This window comes from Bos indicus, chromosome 12 (genome assembly GCF_029378745.1).
Source record: "Bos indicus isolate NIAB-ARS_2022 breed Sahiwal x Tharparkar chromosome 12, NIAB-ARS_B.indTharparkar_mat_pri_1.0, whole genome shotgun sequence".
NCBI classification, from domain to species: domain Eukaryota; kingdom Metazoa; phylum Chordata; class Mammalia; order Artiodactyla; family Bovidae; genus Bos; species Bos indicus.
In genome coordinates this window covers 17783777-17811015 of record NC_091771.1, presented here as the reverse complement: position 1 = coordinate 17811015, position 27239 = coordinate 17783777, and the positions used below count along the sequence as shown (strand labels likewise).

At 42.8% G+C, this 27239-nt stretch overlaps 1 protein-coding gene and 1 long non-coding RNA gene across 3 annotated transcripts; one reads left to right on the top strand and one right to left on the bottom strand.

Annotated features, from left to right (window-relative positions):
* Positions 1-1003: 1003 nt before the first annotated feature.
* On the bottom strand, positions 1004-9388 carry NUDT15 (nudix hydrolase 15). Of its 2 annotated transcripts, none has more exons than XM_019971262.2 (3): positions 9161-9380; positions 5572-5768; positions 1004-3300 (listed from the first exon to the last, which is right to left on the bottom strand). In XM_019971262.2, exons 1-3 carry the CDS (start codon positions 9316-9318, stop codon positions 3140-3142), a joined length of 516 nt encoding a protein of 171 aa, XP_019826821.2. In that variant the 5' UTR covers positions 9319-9380; the 3' UTR covers positions 1004-3139. The 2 variants fall into 2 exon arrangements, with proteins under 2 accessions (XP_019826821.2, XP_070656183.1); XM_070800082.1 differs by having other exon boundaries at positions 3150-3300; positions 5488-5768; positions 9161-9388.
* LOC109566705 (uncharacterized) lies at positions 9264-27239 on the top strand. Its single transcript, XR_011569684.1, has 3 exons — positions 9264-9403; positions 9496-25420; positions 26852-27239. It is a non-coding gene; the product is annotated as an uncharacterized lncRNA (long non-coding RNA).

Below are 27239 nucleotides of genomic sequence, written 5' to 3'. Positions count from 1 at the left end.
ATAAGAAAAGATGCTCAATATCACAAATCAAAACTATGATGAGGTACTACTTCATACCAGTCAGAACGGTCATCATTGAAAAGTCTACAAGTAAATGCTGAGGAGGGTGGGGAAGACAATGGAACCCTACTACACTGTTGGTGGGAATGTACACTGTGCGGCCACTGAAGAGGACAGGAAGGAGGTTCCCTAAAAAAACTAAGATGCCATACAATCCAGAAATCCCCCTTCTGGGCAGATACTCAGAAAAGATGAAGATGAATTTGAAAAAATTAACACACCCAACGTTCACAGCAGCACTATTTACAATAGCTGAGACGTGAAAACGACCTAAGCGTCCATCAACAGATGAATGGATAAAGAATGGCACATATACACAATGGAGTATTAGCCACAAAAACAATGAAATAACGCCACCTGCAGCAACACGGGTGGACCCAGACACACTCAGGCAGGCAGAGAAAGACAAATATCATGACATCACTAATACACGGACTCTAAAAAAATGATACAAAGGAACTTATTTACAAAACAGACTCACAGATGCAGGGAAAAGGCATGATTACCAGAAGGGAAAGGAGATGGGGAGGGACAAATTAGGAGTTTGGGATTAACAAATACACACTTTATGTGTATAAAACAGATAAACAATAAGGACATACTGTATAATACATGGAACTATATTTATCTTACAACAGTCTGTAATGGAAAAGAATCTGAAAATGTGTGTGCATTAATACCTATCTAAATCACTCTGGTACGTACCTGAAACTAACACTACGTTGTAAACAACTATACTTCATAAAAAAAAAAAACCCAACCAAACAAAAAACTGAGGCCCCAAAGAGTTTTTGTAGGATGTTATCTACTAATAGTATCATACTAGCAACTAAAACTGATAAATTCTAAGAATTCTTTTATTTATTTACAAATAACAAAAACCCATAACACAAAACTTGTATGTTAACATAATTTTTATAAAAAATATAGATGTTTTTCTTAAAAAAAAAAAAAAAAAGTGGATGCATGGCATTGTTTTACATTTTTTTGTCCATTTCTTCCACATCTAGCTTACTAGGAGAGAGCTAGATTTTCTTCTCTGCTTTGCAGTCACTCTACTAGAGTAACCTATAACACGCAGTTTCTGGAAAACTCTGTGGATGTGACAAAAGCGACTCTGACCCCGAGGACCTTTGAAAGGGCCTTGAGGACTTCTCCGGACCATACTGAGAACTGCCGCCCTAGTCTAATTACATTTCACATACAAGGAAGTTGAATCTCGAGAGAGATCAACTGAGATCCAAAATGGTAAGGCCTGTTAACAATGGGATACAGATCCTGGATGGTTTAACTCGCTTCCCTAGGTTTACATTCCCAATCAGAAATACAGCCTAACGACCTGTCCTGTCTGCTCTAGTGGTAGGAACTGTCAAAATATATTAACAACAACAGAACAGGAAAGGAAAACCAACAAGTGTGATAAATTCTGTGGTAGCACTTGAATTAGGATCTCTACTAGAAATGAAACACTAAGACGAATTCCACTGCACTCTCCTCCACACACACTGGTAGTGACACATCAATACCAGAGCAATACAGAAAGCGGAATTACCACTTATAACATCACCAATTGTCACGTGTTCTGAATCTGAAGCACAGTTCATGACACAATCTCTGAAAATTCTTCACAAGTACTGAATGAAAAGGTGTTGGGTATATTAAGAGACTACAAATAAACTGTCCATCACGTGGGACTTCTCAGGTAAAATGGAGTTGTTCTGAAATGTAGATATTTTTTATTCTTTAACAGGACCTTATTTTGCCTTTTATGTATTGGGTTGGCCCAAAAGTTCTTTTGATTTTTAAGCAAAAATAAAAACCACATTTTTCACTTTCACCAAGAACTGAACTGAACAATGTATTCACCGTTTTGTTCCACTACCTTCTGCCATTTTTCAGGCAACTTCATAATTCCATCTTCCCAAAACTTTTTATCTTTTTGAGCAAAGAACTGTTCCAGGTGCCTTTTGCAGTCTTCCAGGGAACTGAAATTTTTTCCATTGAGAGAATTTTGTAAAGACCGAAATAAATGGTAATCTGAAGGTGCAATGTCTGGGGAATATGGTGGAGGAATCAGAACTTCCCAGCCAAGCTGTAACAATTTTTGTCTGGTCATCAAAGAAACATGTGGTCTTGCATTATCCTGATGAAAGATTATGCACTTTCTGTCGGCTGATTCTGGACGCTTTTCATTGAGTGCTGCTTTCAGCTGGTCCAACTGGGAGCAGTACTTCTTGGAATTGATGGACTGGTTTTCTGGAAGGAGCTCATAATAAAGGACTCCCATCCAATCCCACCATATACACAACATCACCCTCTTTGGATGAAGACCGGCCTTTGGCATGGCTGGCGGTGGTTCATTTCGCTTGTCCCATGATCTCTTCCGTTCCACATTATTGAACAGTATCCATTTCTCATTGCCTGTCACAATTTGTTTTAAAAACGGAACACTTTCATTACGTTTCAGTAGAGAATCACAAGTGGAAATACGATCAAGAAGGTTTTTCTGGCTTAACTTAAGTGGAACCCAAACATCAAAGCGATTAACATAACCAAGCTGGTGCAAATGGTTTTCAACGCTCGATTTGGATATTTTGAGTATGTCGGCTATCTCTCGTGTGGTATAATGTTGATTGCTCTCAATTAATGTCTCAATTTGATTGCTATCCACTTCAACTGGTCTACCTGACCGTGGAGCATCATACAGAGAGAAATCTCCAGCACGAAACTTTGCAAACCACTTTTGACATGTTCGCTCAGTCACAGCACCTTCTCCATACTCTGCACAAATCTTTTTTTTTGTATCCGTTGCATTTTTACCTTTCTTGAAATAATCAAGCATAATATGCCGAAATTGTTGCCTTTTTTCTTCCATCTTCAATATTAAAATGGCTACCCCCCAAATTCACCAATTTTGATGTTTCTTTTAAAAAATGCACATTGCTGTGACAGGTGTCATAATACAATCTCACAAAATTGTTTTAAATGAAGTTAGAGACAACCAAGCAAGACTATAGGCATCGTACAAAAAAAATCTAACTGAACTTTTTGGCCAACCCATTAAAAAAAAAAAACCAACTCAGTGAATCTCCTTGTTCACCTCTAGGTGACTTCCTTTATATCCTACCAGATGATCCAAATCTTCTTTAAAAGGATCGTAGCCTTGTTCTTTTAAACAACGTAGTCCCCAGAAAAGCTGGTCCAGGGGAGGAAATTCTTCCCAAGGAACCCACTCCCAACCTAGAAAAGAAAGACATTAAAGCAATTTCTTCAGTTGAAACAAAGCATATTCATTTTGGCTAGTTAACCTGTACTAAGAAAAATTAAAAAGTGATTTGCTACTAATAAAATGAAGCGCAAGAGTGATGCTACACATTATCTTGGCTATACAAACATGATTTTCAGTGGCTCAGCAGTAAAGAATCTGCCTGTGATGCGGGTATGTGGCAGGAGCTGTGGGTCAGGAAGATTCCCTGGAGGGCATGGCAACCCACTCCAGTATTCTTGCCTGGATAATCTCATGGACAGAGGAGCCTGGTGGGCTACAGTCCATGGGGTTGCAAAGAGACATGACTGAGTGTGTACAGATGCTCACGACAGGTGAATGTTTAAATATGATATTAACAACAAAAATACAATGATTATTAAGAATTCTATGTTCTAAATTAGTTTATGATTACATGTATATATCTATGTGTAATTACTGTTTCTTTCATTAAGCATTTCTCTGCCTATAAAATACAGATATGTAGTTTCACTCTGGGAAGGAAGGGGACAAAGAATCCATGAACCTGGAACAAGCTCTGGAAGGGCTGCTCAGTACCTGTGACCACACAGAATGGGGGTGGGGGCGAGGAGAGGTGGGGGACGAAGAGGGGAGGCACACATTAACCACGTGTTGCAAGATGCTCAGTTAGCTGAGCCTCCTAGAGAAGGAAGCATCTGGGTAATCCCTCTAATTATAATCTGACGGCCGGAGGAAAGATGCAGTGACTAGAGGACTGAAGCAGGCTGTTCAGATCCAGGGCCCGATGAACACGGGGCAGAGTGCATGCCTGTATTATAAATAAAGACCCCGAGCCACTGTACCTTGGCCAGTTATCAGCTCCCCTAGTGAATTTGGTACAATCCTGCCTTCCCATTCTTAAGGCGTGAATCATTTTTTTTGTACCCTAGTCCAGCTGAAGGCCTTTGGATCCTTCTTGTGTTTTTCTTCATGTGATATCATGAAATAAGAAATATGTATTTGGTCTTCATCTCTGTTTCCTGGCAGGATTCCTAAAACCTTTGTATTAATAATTTCCTGAGTGACAGGGATCAGAGGAGCATCTTTTTGTTTTCCATAATAAGCCCCTTTCAACCAAGGCTGAGTCAATGTTAATGAGATGGCTGGTGGCTCCTACACAGTTTCGGGAAGTGGGTGCTGACTAGAAAGACAGAGGCATCATCACAGGGTTGGAACTTTCAGCCCACCGCTGACCCCCACACTCCACCTTAGGGAGGGGGAGAGGGGCTGGAGGTTTGAGTTAATCAATGGGCAATGGTTTACTCAATCACAATAATAATAATCCCATAACGTAATGATCCTTCATAAAAACTCCACACAACTGGGTTCAGAAAGCTTCAGAGTTGAACACATCAAGCTGCTGGGAGGGTGGTGCATCCATGCCCCCGCCCCCACACCTTGCCGTGTTGTTGTTTAAACCCTGACTCTTTTGTGACCCCATGGGCTGTAGCCCATCAGGCTTCTCTGTCCATGGGATTATCCAGGCAAGAATATTGGAGTGGGTTGCCATTTCCCCTCCAGGGGATCTTGCTGACCCACAGATCGAACCCCCATCTCCCGCACTGGCAGGTGGATTCTTTACCTATGAGCCAGCAGGGAAGCCCCAGGGACAAAGTGTAGTACACAGTAAATAAAAGGATATCAATTACTGTCATTAAAGCTTTCAGAGCACTCAATTCAACACAGAAGGCAACAGATTAGGTGTTTTGCAAGTTAATCATTTTCTATAAAAGAAAGTTACTATCTCTCTTGCACAGGTGAGAAAACTGAGGAAGGCACATTAAATGTTTTGCTTAAAAAAGTCAGTTTGAAACAAAATTAAAAACTAGCAATAAAACTAACACTGAGTACTTACTGTGTTCATTAGGACCGGCCCACCTAACACTGAGTACTTACTGTGTTCATTAGGACCGGCCCACTGTAGGTAATAACTCATTTCATCCTTACAACAACCCATCTGAGGTAGCTACTATTATAACAAATGAGAAAAGAGGCCCAGAGACCTAAAGAACTTGGCTGGAGGTCACAAATCTCTACGCGGAAGAACCAAGCAGTCTGGCTCTAGACCCATTCTCTTTCCTGTTCTATCCTTATGTCTTCAGAACTTAAGTAGATTTAAGCTCTAATTAAAGTATAATTACATTCTAACTCTCTTCATATGGTGACATAATCTTCCTTCAGACATGCTCTCGTAGAAAACGCACTATTGTATGTAATTCTCTTACTTTCATTCTTTTCAGGCTCTACATTCTTTGGTTCTGAATCATGAGTCAGGTCCACCTCTCCTTTCATTAAAATAGTGACATAATGGTAATTCTCTTTCTCAATGAAAGAATTCACAACCGAGGCAAAGCGAACATTTTTCAGGTGAAGAGCTGCTTCTTCCCAGGTTTCCCTTTGAGCACATTCTTCCCAGGTTTCACTGGAAAACAGAAACACACCACCATATTCGATTCTATTTATTCATTTTTTTTTTTTTAGTCATGAAATTTCTGGCTAGAAATTTCCAGTGTAACCCAAAAGAGCTGTAATTGATCCATGCTTTAAAACAATAAAACAACAACCCTTAGATACTGTTTATCCTGTATCTAGTTATCTGAAGACCAAAAGGACTTCATATTGAACAACAAAAAACGAACATTTAGCCAATCCAGCACTAGTTCGCTTGCCCAGAAGCAGCATGCAACCAGGTGGTCTGATGTCTCAGTTAAGAGCACAGGCCTTGTCGTTAACTAGACCTAGGTTTGAGTTCAAAGTCCATTCCTTTCCACTTTGGATAAGTAAAAAGATAATGCTACTTTCTCACAGGCTTGTTGTAAGTGTATCAAGAAGTAAGTCAAGTCTTTTCCAGTAGGTTCAGAATTTCAGTTTATGCCTCAAAATTGAGAACAAAAGGCATTCATAAAATATTAAAATACACTTGTGATTAGTTCACCTTCAATATGATCCATAATAACTAGATATTGACAAGAACTGATACTCTAAAAGTTACCAAAACCTGCATATAAATTAAAACATTTCACTGTACAGTTATCATATATGAAACAAGATTAAAAATATACAGTATCCCCCTTTAGAAATGGTTCCAAATGGAATTTTATAGTCAGATAAAGTATGTGAGTATCAAGTGAAAACAAGTATGAAAAGAAATCTGTGTGGTTCAGTGACTTTTAGATTAAATTTCCTTATATTTCTGAAGCACTTTAGTATGTGAGATATTCAGCAAAAAAGAATACTGTTTCTCTATTTTTTCTACCTTGACTATTTCTCTAATTATCTAATCTACCCTCACTCTACCCATTAGACAGATCTTTGTGGAAGGAGGAAAGTTGTGAATTTTCAGGCTGTAGGAATGTTCCCTTTCTTCCTGATGGGGGGCCAACTCTGCCCCCAAACCAAGAGGCGCTCCAAGAGAAATAAATGGTCACGGAGACGGGGTGACCACTGACTCTCAAGGAGGCACCGGTGCGTTACCCCCACTTAAAGGGCTGAGCTGTGGAAGCATACAGGGCTGCCCGGTGCCTCAGAGCAGAGGACCAGCAGGGAACGAGCTGCGGAAATCTGAAGCGCGTCCTGAGGTGTCAGGGATGCACGTGAACACAGCAGCTCATCCCCACTTTAGGCATTTGGACGGTAGGGGACTGGCGAAAGCAGCCCACGATGGCTGAGCAGAGAAAATAAGCGGCCGTGAGAGCATCGTGTTTTCTCCGGGCCAAGCAGATGCTGTGAGACTACCGGGAACCCGGCAGAAAGAAAATGTAGCGCGGTGTGCTAGCTAGCACCAGGAGCTGGCGGCCAGCATCACAAGAAGTTTTTGGTCACCTGTGTTAGGGAACTGTGCAGTGCAGAAATCCTTGTAGGATTGGAGGACTTCCAACCAGCCACCAAACACACCCTCAGAAAGAGCGCACACGTGAATACTGCACCCAGAGGGCACCTGGAGCGCAGCAGCACCACCCAGGGAACGCTCTGCGCCTTCCCCTCCGACCTCGGCACTCTCGGGATAAAGAAATCAGAAACACTGAGAAGAGGAGGCGGCAGAGAGAGAGAGCAAAACATGGGCCCGCACCTCCTCTCCCCACCACAAAGGAAACACAAACGCCTGGAAGAGGACCAGAATACCAAAATACTACTTTTATTTTTCTTAATTTTTACGATGTTGTGTTGGTTTCTGCCACACAACAATGCCATCAGCCATAATTGTACATCCCCCCTCCCTCCATCCCGTTGATGGTGGGACAGGCTGAGACCTGGGACCCTTATGTCTCCTCTCCTCTATCCGGCAGAACAAAAAGAAACAATGAGGGACCCAAAATAAGTAGACCAGAGCACAGCTGCCATGCACAGCTGGCACAAATTATGAACAAGATTCAAAAACCCAACTGCCACTTGTGAGCTGCCAGGAGCAAAAGCAGGGTACCTCACATGATTTCTGCACTCAGCACCATCAAGGGGTGTGCTTGTCTGTGCAATTTGATTTTTAATCTAGTAATTTTATTATTTATTAAGCGATAGCTTGCTGCTGCTGCTAAGTCGCTTCAGTTGTGTCCGACTCTGTGCGACCCTATGGACTGTACCCCGCCAGGCTCCCTCTGTCCATGGGATTCTCCAGGCAAGAAATACTGGAGTGGGTTGCCATTTCCTCCTTAATGAGATCTTCCCGACCTGCTTCTGTTATATCTCCTGCATTGGCAGGCGGATTCTTTACCACTGCGGCACCTGGGAAGCCCCTTGAACGTTTCTGATGCTGTTTATCTGCTGCAGAGGTCATCCTTATTCTCACTATGAGATAGGATGGGACCCTTTCCGGGATGCTCGCACCTGGACAAAGTTAGAGACTAAAAATAACGCATGCACAGTTGGGGCAATTAAAGACAAACTACAAAAAAAGCCACAAACCTACAGCCATTTGTGAGTTGCTCAGAGCGAAGCAGGGTTACCAGGCATGATTTCCGCACACAGAACCACCAAAGGAGCAGGCGGATCACTTAAGCCGCACCTTCTGCGCAACCCGCAGATCCATACCTACGCCCCACTCCATTTAAGAAACCAGCTCACCACCACCTCCCGCTCCAGGAGAGCGAGCAAGGGCACCTGTTTCTTGTTCTCGCTCCCTCCCTTCGGCTACAGCACGAGCCCCGACAAACCTCTGCCTAAATTCCTCCTCTGGCAGCTTACCAATTTCTATCGATTAAAGAGTCCAAGAGCCTGGGTGAACCCACCTTCTAGGTCACTCTCAGCCTTTCTTCATTCACCCTTGTGTACAACTAAACTTTCTCTGTCGGTCTGACACCTCAATTCACAGAAAGTCAAAGCAGAGAGGGAGACCTTAGGGAGTACTTCGGACGATTTCCCCGTTTTAACGAGGGAGGTAGAGGCCCAGGGTTTCCGTTAATCATTCGCTTGGTTGGAGCGCTACGAAGACGTACGGGAGCAGGAAAATATTATACTGCCTGCGTTTAAATAGCCAGCAAACCGTGCAAACATTTGAAGGGACAACTACACTACTCGAGGCCTGTAAATACGCACTTCCGGCCTTTCAAGCGCAAGCAGCAGGAAAAAGACAACTCACAGCGCCCAGCCGCGTCAGGGCTCGAGAGGAGCTGACCCCTCGAGGGCAGCTCGCACGCGGACGTGGCGACTCCTGCTCCCGCCTCGCCCAGAACAGCGCCCCCTGCCGGCCTCAGGCGAGAAAGACAAACGCGCGAGAAACGACGCAGCGTCAGCGCGCACTCACGCACGGATGCGCGCAGGCGGCGACGTCGTCCTCTGCGCGTCCGTTTCGTTTTCCCAGTCAGCCAGGCGGCTGCTTACCCGAACTCCAAGTGGCCCCCAGGAAGCTGGAAACTGCCGGCTCCGAACGACCCTTTCCTCTTCCCCAGGAGGACGCAGCGAGGATGCCTGCCGCTGGTCACCACGACGCCCACTCCGACCCCCGGGCGCCGCCCCCGCGGCTCCACGCTGGCCGTCATCGCGCGAGAGGACCAGGCCGGCCGCGACGGGAAGTGACGTTCGGCTCGCCCCGCCCCCGCAGCCGCTGCCAATCAGCCTGAGCAGGTGAGGGCCTGCAAACCTGGCCTTGGTGGTCTGAGTCTCTACGTCTCTGCTTCACTTACGGCTTTCAAATTGTGATGTTTGTTTCCTCCCAGGGAACTGCGCGGCCGGAGTTTTTCGTTTAAACGAGTGCCGTTTACTGTGGATGTTTCAACGTTCATTATTTATGTATTCAGATTCCTCCACGCGCTTACCAGCCACCTACTTTTTTATAAACCTCTGTGCCTTTGCACATCCTTTTTTTATTTTTTTTAAAATGAGGTTCACTACAGTTAACTCATGGTATGTTCAATCGCTCAGTCGTGTTCGACTTTGCGACCCCTGGACTGTAGCCCTGTCCAAGGGAAGAATACTGGAGTGGGTTGGCATGCCCTCCTCCACGGGATCTTCCCAACCCAGAGGTCGAACCCAGTCTCCCACACTGCAGACGGATTCTTTTACTGTCTGAGCCATCACGGAAGCCCACACTCATGCTACGGTATCTCTAATCAGTGTAGTATCCGAGCAAGGACAAATAGTACAGAAACACCGTGATACAAGAGTATTAACAAATCATGGGAAGAAAATTAAGGACTAATTAATCAGTTACGCTGGTACAAATTAGTTTTCTATTTATCTTTCCAGTTTGCATGGCATGCACCAACAAAAAAATCCCAGCTGAATCAGAGTTGTTTGGTTTCTGGTTGGGGAGGATCTTTTTCTTAAATTTAATTTAAATTGTTTTACTTCTAAAATAATGTGCACATAATTTTAACAGGTGGTACAAACAGTGGAAGAATAACCTCATTTTCTACTCCTGCTTCCATTCACTTTTAATTCTGAGCTGTTATTTCTGACACTTGCTTACATATTTTTGAGTAGTATGCTTACACTGCATGTTATGGTAAATGAACTGATTAAACATTTTTAAAGTATCTCTTCTTCCACCCAGAAACTCAGCAGCCTTCAGTATGTTGTGTCCATAAAGATACTCCATGATATTTTCACAAATAAAAATTGGCAACATATGAAAAGGAGACTATTGATATATCACGGCTAAATGGGGTTATTTCCAGAAATACAAGTCAGGCTTAATATTTGAAAACTCAATGTAATTCACCATTCTAAAAAAGGGAAAAAGGAAACAAATATAATCATCTTAATAGATGCAGGAAAATATCTGATAAAGTTCAGTACTCATTCAAGATTTAAGAAACAAGCAAACGGGAACCATTAAAAGGGTGCCACTTACTGAACTATATGCTTAAAAATGGTTAAGATGATAACTTTTATATGAGTTTTTTTTTTAATATTTATTTATTTGGTTGTGACAGCATGCAGGATCTTTTAGTTGTGGCAGGTGGGATCTAGTTTCCTGATGAGGGATTAAGCCCGGGTGCCCTGTGTTGGGATCCTTAGTCTTACCCATTGGACCACTAGGGAAGTCCCAGACAAGATATTAAAAAACAATAATAGTAAATGTTGGTAGAACAATGTGACATACAAATGTTAAAAGAAAGAGCCTTGATCTATATCTGGCACCATATCTAACAAGTCATACCAGGGCTTCCCTGGTAGCTCATCTGGTAAAGAATCCCCCTGCAATGCAGGAGACCCTGGTTGGATTCCTGGATCAGGAAGTTCCCCCCGGAGAAGGGAAAGGCTACCCACTCCTGTATACTTGGGTTTCCCTGGTAGCTCATTCTGTAAAGAATCCGCTGCAATGCAGGAGACCTGGGTTTGATCCCTGGGTCAGGAAGATCCCCTGGAGGAGGCCATGGCCACCCACTCCTGTATTCTTGCCTGGAGAATCCCATCAACAGAGGAGCCTGGCGGGCTGCAGTTCATGGGGTCGTAAAGAGTTGGACACTACTGAGCGACTAAGCACACATAACAAAATGGATTAGACCTACATAAAAACAGCTGAAAGTATAAACTTTCTAGAAGAAAATATGAGAAAATTTTTGTGATTTTGAGCTAGGCATAAACTTCTTAGATGTGACACCGAAGACATGATCCATAAAAGAAAAATTGTTAATTTGGACTTCATTAAACTTTAAAATTTACTCTGCGAGACATTGCTATGGACTGAATTGTATTTTCCCACAGACATATATTGGAGGCTCGCCCCCTCAATTATCTGATTGTGGGGGCTTTAGGAGGCTTGGATTCCCTGGTAACTCAGATGGTAAAGAATCCGCCTGCAATGCTGGAGACCTAGATTCAACCCCTGGGTGAGGAAGATCCTCTGGCGGAAGAAATGGCACCCCACTCCAGTAGTCTTGCCTGGAGAATTCCACGGACAGAGGAGCCTGGCAGCCTGCAAGTCCATGGGGTTGAAAAAAGTCGGTACATGACTGAGTGACTATCATTCACTCACTTAGGAGGCTTAGATGAGGTCATAAAGGTGGGATCTTCATGATGGGATTAGTACCTTTATGTAAATGGGCTGCCGTCTATGGGGTAGCACAGAGTCGGACACGACTGAAGAGACAGCCGCAGCAAGGCCACCAGAGAGCTTGAGCTCTCTCTCCACACCATGTGCAGACACAGCCAGAAGGTGGCAGTCTGCAAGCCAGAAAGAGAGCTCTCACCAGATACTGAATCTGCTGGCATCCCCATCTTGGACTTTTCAGGCTCCAGAATTGTGAGAAATAACTGTCTGCCGTTTAAACCACCCAGTCTATGATATTTGATTATAGAGGTTGATCTGCTAATACAAATTGTTTAAGAAAACGAGAAGACAAAATATAGGCTTCGGAGAAAATATTTGCAAAGCATATTTCTACTAAAGGACTGGAATAAGAATATGTAAGGAATCCTCAAAACCCAACAATAAAGCAAACAAGTCAATAAGTAAATAGTCAAAAGAATTGAAAATATTTGAAATATTTGAAAAGAATTGAAAATATTTCACCAAAAAGAAATATGGGTAGCACATAAGCACATGAAAAGATGCTCGTCATTAAAAACTGAACTACACTGAAGTACCTGTACATATTACAATGAATAAGATTAAAAAAAAAATGCAAAAAAACCCTGGTATTACCAAGTACTGGTAAGCATACAGACTAATTAGACCTCTCATACATTGTTGGTAGGAATGCAAAATAGTACGAACAGTTTGGCAGATAACTTATTTCATATAATGTTGAGCATATGCTTATCACACAACCCAGAAGTTCCATTCTTTGATGTATACCCAAGAGAAATGAAAACTTAGGTTCATTCAAAGACTTGTATGCAAATGTTACAGAAGCTTTATTCATAATCATCAAAAACTGGAAATAAACGTTCTTCAACTGTGAATGGATAAATCTACTATAGTATGCTCATATAATGGAAAATGACTCAGTAATACAAGGAACAACCAACATGGATGGGTCTCAGGTGAAAAAAATCATATATAAAAAGCTACCTGCTGTTTGGATCCATTTATATGACACTCTGAAAGAGGCAAGGCTACAGACACATAAAACAGGCCACTCTTGCCTGAGGCTGAGGGTGTAAAGAGCTTGAGCACAACAGGACCTGAGGGATTTTGGGGAGTGAAGCAACTGTCCTGGAACTGATTGTGGTGGTGGTGACATGGCTATGTGTTTGTCAAAGCTCAGAACTATACACTAAAATAGGTGAATTTTATTTTATGTACATTAAATCTCATTAAATCTGACTTAAAAAAAAAAAAAAGCAGAGTGCACTTTGGACTTGGAAAAGTGAAGTGAAGTCGCTCAGTCATGTCTGACTTTTTGTGACCCTATAGACTGTAGCCTACCAGGCTCCTCTGTCCATGGGATTTTCCAGGCAATAGTACTGGAGTGGATTGCCATTTCCTTCTCCAGGTGATCTTCCCAACCCAGGGCTCAAACCCGGGTCTCCCTCATTGTAGACAGACGCTTTACCGTCTGAGCCACCAGGGAAGTCGAAGAAAGGAAAAGTCAAGATGCAATTTAGCAATGGTAAGATTCAAGATCTTACAGAGCCTGGGACTTCCCTGGTGATTAACTCTGCACTTCCAATGCAAGGGGCATGGGTTTGATCCCTGGTCGGGGAACTAAGATCCCAGATGCTGGCGGCTTAGCCAAAAAAAAAAGAGAGACATTTCAGAGCTAAACTGCTCTATTAACAATACCTGAAGTTGTCATCCTTGTGGGTGGAGTTGTGGAAGTGATGACATCTCCTGGAAAGCTAGCGTTACGCTGGAGATAAGGGGAGGCAGTTTCCTCTGCTCACTGGGCCTTAGGAGATTCAGGGAGCCTGAGCTCTGGTGGGTGATGTTCATGGTCACAGCCCTTCTTGGTAAGGAGGGTAGCCTACTCCTAAAACACAGTAGGAAGTCTGGGGCTAATAGGAGTGTAGATAAGGAGATTCAGAAGAAGTCGCATTTAGTAGCCAGTTTGAAGTTTTCCTTTGTTCTGTGCCCAGTTGTGTCCAGCTCTTTGCAGCCCCATAGACTATAGCCTGCCTGCCTGGCTTCTCTGTCCATGGAACTGTCCAGGCAAGAATGCTGGAGTGGGTTGTCATTTCCTCCTCCAGGGGATCTTCCTGACCCAGGGATTGAACGGCTCTTTTGTATCCTGCATTGGCAGGCGGATTCTTTACCACTGTGCTGCCTGGGAAGCCTGAAGTTTTCCCTTACTATGCTGTAATTTCGTTTTACTATCCTGAAGCCTTCAATAAAATCTGGTTATACGTTACAGCCTGGTCTTAACTTGCCTTGAAGAGTTAGGATGGGCCTGAGTTTACCCTCCTATGAAGGAATAAAGGAAAAAGAAGGGCATCAGGCCGGAGAGCTTTGAGAGAGCATCAAATGTCAAAGCCATTTGATCAGTCTTTGATCTCACTGCACTATGTACTCGGAGCTGTACTTAACACATTTATATACTTGGATACTTGAACAAAAGCTATTGTCCACATTATCATTTAAGGAAACTAGAAAAAAAATTTTTCTCAAAATCTTTATGCTGATTGACATGCAATACAAATGGTTATAAAAGGGAAAAGGCACCGACCTGATGTTTAGGGATCCTACAAGAGAAGTGTAAATCAGCCCGCATGGATGTTGCTTACTCTAATTAGACAATCCACATAGCACAATTCCTTTCTGCAGGACTGCCAACCCATTGAACAGGGCATACCAATAGTTACTGCAGCATTAGAACCTGACACATCTTAGCACTGCGTCTCTTCTTAGTTTACCTAGATTCTCAGCTGAAGGGTAAGGCTCTCAGGCACGGGGGACTCCCATGCCCAGTTCCAGGACTTCCTGGGAGGGCACACTTCTCCTCCCACCCATCCAGGCAAAAATATTGAATACCCACCATGGAGGGTGCTGGAAATCCCCCAGACTGACTATTTTGTCCAACTTCAATACATCGTTATTTTAATGAAAGTCTGTTTATTTTCCATACATTTTCTATTTATTATAATTGAGTCAGCTTTTTACCAGAAGGTTATCTGATCTTCCCCAGTGGCTCAGATGGTAAAAAATCTGCCTGCAATGCAGGAGACCCAGGTTCAATCCATGGGTCGGAAAGATCCCCTGGAGAAGGAAGGGCATGGCAACCCACTCCAGTACGCTTGCCTGGAGAATTCCATGGACAGAGGAGCCCGGCGGGGTATGGTCCATAGGGTTGCAAAGAGTCGAACACTACTGAAGCGACTTAGCACACATGCGTAGACCAAAGGAATAGAACAGAGAACCAAGATATAAACCCTTGTGTGGTTAACCAGCATTGTCCAGCTATTAGCTCCTTCAGATCCTCCCACCCTCAGTGTTTCGACTGAGGTCACCTTGTGGTGTTCCTCAGTCAGTGACTGAGATCACAGTTAGAGGCAGAGGTACAAGGCACTTTTATCCCACATCGGATTTATCTAACAGGCCGTTTTTGCTCCAGAGCTCCCTACTGGGTTAGCAGTCTTGTGGTCAGGTTATTGTTTGATGGCTTCCCTGCTCAATCTTTTTCCCTCACTGTTTCTTAAGAAGCATCAATAAAGCTTCAGCACTCCCAACTCAATCTCTGTATCCACTTCGTGTGTCTGTTGTCAGGCGGTGGTTTGTCTGGTGACTAGATGATGTGGGGTGGCCTCCCTTCCTTGTGATTAGCAGGCTGTGGTTGGGATAAGAGGAGGAGTGAGTCACGTGTCACTCATCATTCAGAAGGGCAGCCTGGACTTGTTCTCATGGTGAGTGATTCAAGAGCAGCAAAAAGGCAAGTCCCAGCACACAAGCACTTTTCAAGCTCGTTACATTTATTAATGTTTCATGTGCCAAAGCCAGCCACGTGGCTGGCCAACCTGATTTAAGAATGGAGAAAATAGCCTCGGCTCCTCAGTGGGAACGTCTGCCAACTGACACTGCGAGGTGTGGATGCCAGAAGACTGGCCATTTTCATAATCTACCAGAGAGACCTTGGTAGAGTTAGCCAACTCCAGCTTACTCTAAAGTAAAATGAGAATAATGAGTGCCTATGACAGCTGAAAGGGTTATTGAAAAACTTACATAGGACACAGTGAGTAGAGGGTCTGCTGTGGTATATGCCTCACAGTGGGGCTTCCCTGGTAGCTCAGGGGTAAAGAATTACCCCCTGCCATTGCAGGAAACGCGGGTTCAATCCCTGGGTCGGAGAGATCCCCTGGAGAAGGAAATGGCAACCCACGCCGGTATTCTTGCCTGGGAAATCCCATGGACAGAGGAGCTTGGCGGGCTGCAACCCTTGGGGTTGGAAAGAGTCACACATGACTTAGCAACTAAGCATCAACAACAAATGCCCTACAGCAGGCACTCTTATGTAGCTGTGCCTTGTGCTCCTAAGATACAAGAATGTTTGCGTGTTCATGGCATGTGTAAGTGACTACGTTTTGTAAGAGGTTGTATTGTTATTCCCAAATATCCACAGATCCCTTCCTTGTAAAATGATTATACACTCCTGTCTACTGCACTGCATCCCCTGGAAGGAGTATAAGTCTGCCCTGTCACTAGGCTTAGCCTTGTCACTTTCTTTAACAACAAAACAAAACTCCACCAAAACCAAAACCAAACCAAAAGGAGATTATAATGTGCTAGTTCTTAGGAGAAACTTTAAGAACCATTGCTGTTTTCTACTAACTCACTTAATATTGTCCTCTGCCATGAGAATGTCAGGTCCGGATAAAGACTATTCCTTCGGCGCCAGTCATAGAATGAGAAGCAAAATGGATGAGAGCCATAGCCGACCTGCAGCCCTTCGCATGTAATATGAATGAGAAATACACTTGTTGTAAGCCATTGAGATTTGAGGGGCTGTTTGTTTCTGCAGCATGATCTAGCGAAATCAAGTACATATTTCTTGTTCTTAGTTGGAATAAAGGGTGTATCCTTGTAGATACTTCAAGTAAGAAAAAATTCTGTTTAATTTCAGAATTTCTCATCTAGTTTCAAACTTGTGTCACTCAGACTATTTATAATAATAGTTTAGTTATTTTCCCTTGGGTAACTTGTCATTGCCTGAGATTAACTAAAAATGTGTCTTTCTCCTATTAAAGTAGCAAACTTTCTTGTAGCCTTGAATTTTCCTTCTTCTATACTGTAGATCAATAGCAATATTAAGCCACACAGCTGGTGTTTTGCAAGTTGTTTACTTTTCTAACACATTTCATTTTATTAAATGGGTATCTATTGATTCTTCACAATTGCACCACTGCTGAAATGACTAGAGATTATTTCCTTTGAAGTCTTATAATCCCTTTAGTTTGCAGCCAATTTTGCCCTAAGAGTAGATAGTCTGAGCCTGTGAGAAATTTAGAAGAGACATAATATTTTTCTAGAGTTTTTCTAAAAAAAAAAAAATCAGTCAGGTATATTCAATATAGAAAATGTAGCCATGAAGAAATGTACAAAGAGGAAAACCAAATCTACCAGCCAGAGATGACTATGGTTAGCATTTATGCTGTATATCTCCAGTTCCTCTCCTAAGACACCACTGGAAAATTAATAAGCATCTTATCTATCTATTCTCCTTCCTTCATATAAAACAGTAAAATCAATTGGGGCTTGAATACACCCTCTTCTAATAGAGCCAGCTCGCTCTCCTTTTCTCTTCACCCTCCCTCCCTCTCCCCAACTTTAGCTACTGCCCCACCTCTACTGTAGTACTTGAAAACTCATCTTGGGTGGAGGTATCCCAGGGTACAGCCCACTTCTGGAACAATGCCTTTGGCCTGCAACAAGGGCACTTGGCGGAGCTTCTCTTGAGGGCAGAGACTTTGCATTTCCTTTGCGCTCTATATGCACACCTTATTTCTACTGATGGAGGTGTAACGTGCGTGTCACTACTTTTGCTCACCCATTTCCCTTCCTTTTTTAAATTTTTATTTGTTTGGCTGAGCTGGGTCTTCTTTGTGGCACAAGGGATCTTGAGCTGTGGCACGTGAACTCTTAGCTGTGGCATGTGGGAGCTAGTTCCCCAACCAGGGATCAAATCCCGGGCCTCCTGGGTTGGGAGCTTGAAGTCTTAGCCACTGGACCACCAGGGAAGTCCCCCATTCCCTTCCATACTACAACTGTAGTAACAGGAAATTCATTCCTACTTTTAACAAACATATTTCAGGAACTTGCTATCTGCTAGAGATAGTGCTGGGCCCTGTGGTTAACAAGATGCAGCCTGTCCATCCAGGTTTCAATCGAGAGATAAAACCTTAGCTCTAAGTTTTCTCTTAAGTGAGTGAGTGACTATTTATTAGACTGTACCCTGGGCTAAACCCTAATCAGCGTTTCTCTGCCATCCCTTCCATCTCCTGTCTTAACTGAAATCTGACTCTTCCTTAGGTTAGCACTTTCCCAGCCAAGATCACAATGAACCTGGAGGTTGCATTCGGCAGACCTGAACGCCATGCCTTTTGGGCTGATACAGTCCACTGGGTCACAGTTTATGGAATGATTCTTCTTATGTGTCCCTTTGCCTAGATTAAATGTTGGCTGTTTATGCCCTTATACTCCACTGGCCTCAGGAATCAGCATTCCCAGTGCTAAAGAATCCACCTGCCAATGCAGGAGACACTGGTTCAATAAGATCCCTGGTTTGATCCCTGGAGAAGGAAATGGCACCCCACTCCAGTATTCTTGCCTGGAGAATCCCGTGGACAGAGGAGCCAGGTGGGCTATGGTTCATGGGGTCGCAAAGAGTTGGACCCACTGAGTGACTAAGTTTCTGTCTGCCTTCTGTTCACTGCCTCTTCCAGACCATTACTCCCTCACGCTCCTGCAAAAAAAATTCTCCTTTACTAAGGTTCAGGCCTTTTGATCTGCTCTCCCATCTGTCTTCAGGTCCCTGTCGTATGCCCACCTTGTGGTTGTACTCTATCATTCAGTGAAGACTTTGATGCTCAACTCACAGCCTTATCTACCACATGTGCCATCCCCCTCCACGGATGACCCTCCAAGACTCGCTTCATTTTCAGTGGCCTTTTCTCCACTTCTGTCACAAGCTCCTATAGCCACACCCCAAATCTTACCATCATTTGAAACTATTTCCAACGTAACAAATTTAAGCACCAATAAATGTGTGCATGCTAAGTCACTTCAGCCGTGTCCGACACCAGGCTCCTCTGTCCATGGGATTCTCCAGGCAAGAATACTGGAGTGGGTTGCCATGCCCTCCTCCAGGTGATCTTCCTGACCCAGGGATTGAAACTGGGTTTTCTGCAAATCCTGCATTGCAAGCAGATTCTTTACCACTGAGCCACCAGGAAGCCCCCTGATAAAATGTGTAAGGACCTGTAATCGTGTCCTTCCCTCTTTAGCAGCCTAGTCAGGTTCAACACTGGGGAGAAGAACCCCGGGAGAGGGTAGTGTGTGGGCTGAGGTCTGGGGCTTATCATGCTCTGGTTGACAGAGAAGCAAAATCGAAGCTAAATAAGTCCAGCTCTTAACCACTTTATTAATGGCTTGGTCCTCTGCCTCGTTTTCATGCTGGTTCCTCTAGCAGTGTTTCATTATCTCTTAGTATCTGTGTTTGGTGGAAGAGGTTCTATGTTTGGAGGGTGTGATGAAGGGTAGCTGCCCCATCCCACCGTCTTCCAGCTCTGGCCCATCCTTCCTTCCTGCCTTCTGTTCAGCCGCTCTCTCTGTAGTTGCTCTTCCTCCCCCTTGGGACCTCTGGTCCACTGACAACCCTCCCACTTTCTAATCCATCAGGCTTCTCGTCTTGGGTTCCATGGTTTCTTAGTTCCATAACATTCTTAACATTATACTAAACTCCCTTCACCCACTCGCACTTTCTCATCTGGCAAAAACCCAGCCTGGAGTGAAACCACCTGTGTGCTGTCTCTGTGGTTGCCCCTGAGCCTCCGTGTCTGCTGGAGAAAGTGACACAATAGGCAGACTGTTGTCAGTATATAGTCAGCATCACCTCCTTCAAATGGGTTCTTCTTAACACAGCCCAGCCATCCTGGGGCTTCTCACTTGACTTGCTTTCCTACAGTCCATGATGAAAGCTTCAAAGCCTCTCCAGTCTCTTCAGATCTCTGACTTTCTCACCTTCTGCCTTTTTTTCCAGTAGACAGCTGTGACTCCTCTCCCTCAGAAAATCCAAGCTTTTGGATCAAAACTTATTCAGTTTTCTGGTACAAAACCTGCCACCCTGCTACTTCCATATCCACTCTCTCAATGCTCCCTCTTACGGCTTCAGAAGAGGCCAGTCCTCCCATGAGGGTTGTAAGATACCCTCTCCAGAAGTGTGATGTTATTTAATTGTCTTCTCTCCTGTATATTATTTAACCTCTTTCACTCAGCTGAATTGTTCCCATCCAATCTAAATATACTCACATCTTTTCCATCTAAAACCATACAAACAAATATGAACAGAACATAATAGTCTGGATCACGGTCCTTTTTAACTGCTCTCATTAAACTGTGTTCCTCATCTTTAAAACACACATTTTAGTTTCAGTTATGTATTCATTACTGTGGGTATTTAGCTCATGCCTGCTCCTCCAATGGAGTATAAGCCATATGAAAGGTCATTTCTGTGTTAAGTTTTTGCTTTCCATTGTCTTCCCAGGTGCCCAGATCCACAGCTGCTTGAACAGAGTTGACATTCAATCAATAGATATTTTGTGTTGAATTCCTTCATCCATTCAATACTTAATTTTTTTTTCAATACTTAATTTTTGACCAGCTTCCAGGCACTGAATTAAGCACCAAAGATAAAAATTTGCCTTGCCTCCAAGAACTCAAGTTCAGTGAGGAAAAAAGATCAAACCCTTGAGTGATTTCAATATAATGTGATATGTACCATGAAAAGTCATACACAGGCTTCAACTTCAGCCTGGGTGGGAGTGGAGAGTGAGAAAAGGCAGATAAAGGCAGTTGAGAAAGGGTTCCAAGAAGAGGTACCTACTGTGTTGAGTCCTAAGAGCCAACGAGGTGGCAGTTGCCCAGTGAGTGATGAGGAAGACAGGCAACAGCATGTACACTGGCCCCAGGGCCATGACCTTTAATTGCAAAAGACCTCTAACTGTAAGGAGTTCAGTGAGTCTCCAGACTGTGTAAGAACGTGGAGGGAGCTGGGACATGAAGAGATTTGGAATGCCAAGGAACCACTGATGGTCTTTATACTTGGAAGCACAACTGCACCTCTAAAGCTATTGTTGAAAGGTTGTTGTTGAATCACGTGAAGACACCGGGATTCTTGGCCCCCGGAGGAGAAGAATTCAATCTGGGGCCAGAGACGAGGCTTGATCGCTCAGAGCTTTTGTGTAATAAAGTTTTATTAAAGTATAAAGGAGATAGAGAAAGCTTTCTGACATAGGCATCAGAAGGGGGCAGAAAGAGTACCCGCTTGCTAGTGTTAACAATGAAGTTATATACTCTCCAATGAATCCAAAGACTGTCTGGAGGTTGTAAAAACCTCACCACACCTACTCCCATAATTTACATTTTAAGATAACAGAATTAGCCAGAAGGTTTAATCCAGAGACTGTCCTCAGGCAGGATACATTATTGTTATATAATCCTTGTAAAGACCAGATCTACTCCCATAATTTACATTTTAGGATAACAGCCAGAAGCTTTAATCCAGAGACTGTCCTTAATCCAGAGACTGTCCTTAGGCAGGATACATTATTGTTATATAATCCTAAGGAATATAGAGAAGGAAAAAAAGTTTGTCCTTTCTTCCTCCTTGAGAATTCCAGACCCCTCTCTCCTTGGGGACCCCTAGACTCCTTATCAACCTGCCTCGGAAATGACTCTCTCATTGTGATGCTGTATTTGCTATATTTGGGCTTCCTAGGTGGCTCAGTGGTAAGGAATCTGCCTGCCAAGCAGGAGACACAGGTTCAGTCCCTGGGTTGAGACGATCGCCTGGACAGTGAAATGGCAACCCGCTTCAGTATTCTTGCCTGGGAAATCCCATGGACAGAGGAGCTTGTTGGGCTACAGTCCATGGCGTCAAAAAAGAGTCAGACACGACTTAGCAACTAAACAACAACAACAACATCTGCATTGATTACTCCTCTGTGGAGGATGGACTGAAGAGTGACTGGGAGAATCTGGAGACACCTTTTGGGTTCCTCTTCTTCTTTTCAAATTTATTTATGTATGTGACTGTGCCCTGTCTTAGCTGGTTGTGACATGAGAACTCAGTTGTGGCCTGTTTGATCTCTTAATCATTCCTTGACCAGGGATGGAACGTGGGTCCCCTGCTTTGGGAGCATGAAGTCTTAGCCACTGGACCACGAGGGAAGCCCTAAATTGACCTTTAACTGGCAACATCAGACTAGCTTCTTTCAAGGTCACAGTTAAATCTTCAGCTTGCCATCTTTTAAGATGTATTAAAACCTTAAATGAGAAATAAATGATGTTCCAGGTCAAGAGATAAAAAGACCTACATTCAGTTCACCTCCTAATCCAGGCTTCAAAGTATATCTCTGTACTAGCCTGGGTATTTGGGTTATCAGTGTATTATTCTCCCCACCTCTCCAATGTCTATTTATTTTTTGTTCTGTTTTGATTTCTTAAGCTCAATTGACCTTTGAATTGAGGGCTACATGAAACAGCTCTAGGGAGTATTAACATTACACTTACTCTAGTTCAGTTCAGTCGCTCAGTCATATCCGACTCTTTATGACCCCAGGGACTGCAGCACGCCAGGCCTCCCTGTCCATCACCAACTACCGGAGTTTACTCAGATTCATGTTCGTTGAGTTGGTGATTCCATCCAACCATCTCATCCTCTGTTGTCCCCTTCTCCTCCTGCCTTCAATCTTTCCCAGCATCAGGGTCTTTTCAAATGAGTCAGTTCTTTGCATCAGGTGGCCAAAGTATTGGAGTTTCAGCTTCAGCATCAGTCCTTCCAATGAATATTCAGGACTGATTTCCTTTAGGATGGATGGTTGGATCTCCTTGCAGTCCGAGGGACTCTCAAGAGTCTTCTCCAACACCACAGTTCAAAAGCATCAGTTCTTTGGTGCTCAGTTTCTTTATAGTCCAACTCTCACATCCATACATGACCACTGGAAAAACCATAGCCTTGACTAGACAGACCTTTGTTGGCAAAGTAGTGTCTCTGCTTTTTAATATGCTGTCTAGGTTGGTCATAACTTTTCTTCCAAGGAGTAAGTGTCTTTTAATTTCATGGCTGCAGTCACCATCTGCAGTGATTTTGGAGCCCCCCAAAATAAAAGTCTGTCACTGTTTCCATTGATTCCCCATCTATTTGCCATGAAGTGATGGGGCCAGAAGCCTCGATCTTAGTTTCCTGAATGTTGAGCTTTAAGCCAACTTTTTCACTCTCCTCTTTCATTTTCATCAAGAGGCTCTTTAGTTCTTTGCTTTCTGCCATAAGAGTGGTTTCATCAGTATATCTGAGGTTATTGATATTTCTCCCAGCAATCTTGATTCCAGCTTGTGCTTCATCCAGCCCAGCATTTCTCATGATGTACTCTGCATAGAAGTTAAATAAGCAGGGTGACAATATACATCCTTGATGTACTCCTTTCCCTATTTTAAACCAGTCTGTTGTTCCATGTCCAGTTCTAACTGTTGCCTCTTGACCTGCATACAGATTTCTCAGGAGGCAGGTCAGGTGGTCTGGTATTCCCATCTCTTTCAGAATTTTCCACAGTTTATGGTGGTGCATACAGTCAAAGGCTTTGGCATAGTCAGTAAAGCAGAAATAGATGTTTTTCTGGAACTCTTGTTTTTTCTATGATCCAGCAGATGTCGGCAATTTGATCTCTGGTTCCTCTGCCTTTTCTAAAACCAGCTTGAACATCTGGAAGTTCATGGTTCATGTACTGTTGAAGCCTGGCTTGGAGAATTTTGAGCATTACTTTACTAGCGTGTGAGATGAGTGCAACTGTGTGGTAGTTTGAGCATTCTTTGGCATTGCCTTTCTTTGGGATTGGAATGAAAACTGACCTTTTCCAGTCCTGTGGCCACTGATGAGTTCTCCAAATTTGCAGGCATATTGAGTGTAGCACTTTCACAGCATCATCTTTTAGGATTTGAAATAGCTCAGCTGGAATTCCATCACCTCCACTAGCTTTGTTTGTAGTGATGCCTCTAAGGCCCACTTGACTTTGCATTCCAGGATGTCTGGCTCAAGGTGAGTGATCACACCATCATGATTATCTGGGTTGTGAAAATCTGTTTTGTATAGTTCTCTGTATTTTTGCCGCCTCTTCTTAATATCTTCTGCTTCTGTTGGATCCATACCATTTCTGTCCTTTATTGAGCCCATCTTTGCATGAAATGTTCCCTTGGTATCTGTAATTTTCTTGAAGATATCTCTAGTCTTTCCCATTCTATTGTTTTCCTCTTATTTCTTTGATTGCTGAGGAAGGCTTTCTTACTTCTCCTTTGTATTCTTTGGAACTCTGCATTCAAATAAGTATATCTTTCCTTTTCTCCTTTGCCTTTTACGTCTCTTCTTTTCACAGCTATTTGTAATGCCTCCTCAGATAGCCATTTTGCTTTTTTTTTTACTTACTCTAAGGATATTGTAAAAAATGATTTTCAGAAACTAACAACAACCAACCCCCCAGTTCACACACATATACACACCGAACTCATAGAAAAAGAGATCAATTTTGTAATTTTCAGAGGTGAGCAGTGGTAGAGAGCCGGGGTAGGGGGAATTGGAGGAAGGTGGTTGAAAGCTACAAACTTCCAGTTAATGTTAAATAAGTACTAGGGCTGTAATACACAATATGATGACTATAGTTAAGCCTGCTGTATGGTATATAGGAAAGTCATCAAGAGGGTAAATCTTAAGGGTTCTCATTACAGGGAGAGTTTTTTCTTTCTATGGTATCTATATGAGATGATGGATGTTAGCTAGACCTTTTGTGATATCATTTCACAATATACGTAAATCAAACCATCATGCTCTACACTTTAACTTATACAGTGATGTATATCTATTTCTCAGTAGAACTGAAAAAATATGTTTTCCATTATGTCCCATGTGACCTTACACAGTGATCCCTGTGTAAGAAACTCTTGCCTGATCTTAATATCAGATGTAAAGGTCCTGAACAATGACCTATTTATGTATCTGCAATTAAATTACATAATTCACTAGTTGCGTACAGAAAGGCTTAGGGATCTGCTTTGGGTCCATTCTTAATAGGGATCATTATTGTCAACATACTTTCAGTGCTATTCTTGACCCAAATGTTGACCTTTTCACTCCTCTGTTTACGTTTCACTTTAAGGTGAGAGGGTGAGTCAGGCAGCTTATGGGTGAAGAACATTCTCGGAGGAAGGAATGACAGCTGTCTAAAGGTCAAGGCAGAAACATGCCTGATGTGTTTCAGAAAGAGCATGGAGGCTGGCATGCTTGGAGTGGAAAAAACAAGGGAGAGTAACGGGAGATTCAGTCTTAGTTGTTAGTAGGTCTGGACCATGGCTTTGCAGGTCATTTCGAAGAAGTCTGGCTTTTACCCTAAGACGCGCAAAGTGGCACGATCTAACTTGTATTTTCATAGGACCAGTTTGGCTGCTGGGAGCAAGGGTAGAGCTGGGTTATTAGTCAAGAGCCTGTTGCAATAATGCAGGTAAGAGATGATGGTGACTTGGACAACAGTGGTATTTCTTTTTTTAATTTTAGTTATTTGTGCTGGGTCTTTGTTGCTGCATTGACTTTTCTCTAGTTGCAGCAAGCGGGGGATACTCTCTATTTGCGGTGTGCAGACTCCTCATTGTGGCGCTTCTTTTGTGGCAAAGCACACGCTCTAAAGCATTTGGGCTCCAGGAGTTGTGGCACTATGGACTCAGTAGTTGCGGCCCCCTGGGCTCTAGAGTGTTCGCTCAGTAGTTGTGGCGCATGGGCTTAGTTGCCCCATGGCATGTGGAATTTTCCCAGACCGGGGATTGAACCTGTGTCTCCTGCATTGGCAGGTAGATTCTTTATCACTTGATACCAGAGAAGCCCAACAGTGGTATTAATGGAAGGATTGAGAAGTGGTGGGATTCTAGATGTATTTCGAAGGGGGAGTCTATAGAATTTGCTGATGGATTGGATATGCAAGAAAATGTGGGATGTGAGCAACTAGAAAAGTATACTTGACATTAACTTTCAGGAGGAGCAGGCTTGGGAAAGAAACCCAGGAGCTAAGTTTTGGATGTGGCAAATGCTCCATAACTCAGTGAACCAGTACTTTTTTTCAAATGATCAATACATGCCGGTACAAAATCATGCATAGGTAAATATTCATTCAACATTCACAATAGATCAATGGATTTCAAAATAACAGGCTGAGAAATTCACTGATATAGTTGCAGATTCTACATTGCAGCACATCTTTAAGGAACTATCATCCTTTGAGTTTCAGGGTAGTGTCAAAGACAAATATCCATAATTATCTGAAAATAATAAAAATAACAAAATACTCCCCTTTTCCCCCAATTACATATCTGTACATGTTTTCTTCACACACTTGAACCAAAACACATGTTGCAGTAGATTGAATGCAGAAATATATATGAGAATCTTACTGTTTAACATGTACTGTTGAGCCAGACATTCAAGAGCTTTGTAAAAATGTAAAACATTGCCACTCTTCTCATTAATGCTTTTTATTTTGGAAATAATTATTTTTCATAAAAGCATACTATTTATGTTAACATGTGATAGGTTATTTTAGTTATTTTTAAAGTAAATCTAAATTTTCTCAATTCAAATTAAGATGGTACACAACATTGAGAGATAAAACCACAGAAACAAAAATTCTTTGGGATCCTCAACAAGTCTCAGGGTATAAAAGCATTTTGAGACCAGAAAGTTTGAGAACTGCTGGTTTTGTCTGCTTTGCATAGCTAGCCTAGATTCTTATAATGATTGTAAACTTATCTCCTTTGGAATTCTTAGTTCTCATCAGGACCAGAGCCAAAGAGTTAGGGCTTACACCAGCTGGCTCTGTTACTATTCATAGACGACAGAGTGGACACTAGAGACTGCCTTTACTTCTGTATCCTTCACGTCCTAGGGTGCGGTGGACCGAAGAATACAACAGCACTTGATCATGACCAGGAGCCAAAGGGAAGCCATTCTTCATGTTGAAGAGATGGATTTCAAATCTTCAAACTATTTGGAATTGTCTTATGAAGCAATTTTAGATAAAGTTTCCTAAACAGAATTAATTTAAAGGCTCATTTAGAATGGGATATATGTACAATTTTAATATCCTATACTCCATTGAGAATTAAGTAAACCTCTTTTGTCCATTTTTCAACTGAGTTGTCTTTTTCTTTTAGTGCATTAATTAACTATAATATTGCTAATTGTCACATAAGTACCTTTATAGTTTGTAATATAAATGTGTTATGTTTCTACAGGTCAATCTACAATAATTAAAGTTAAATTTAAGGTCTGAA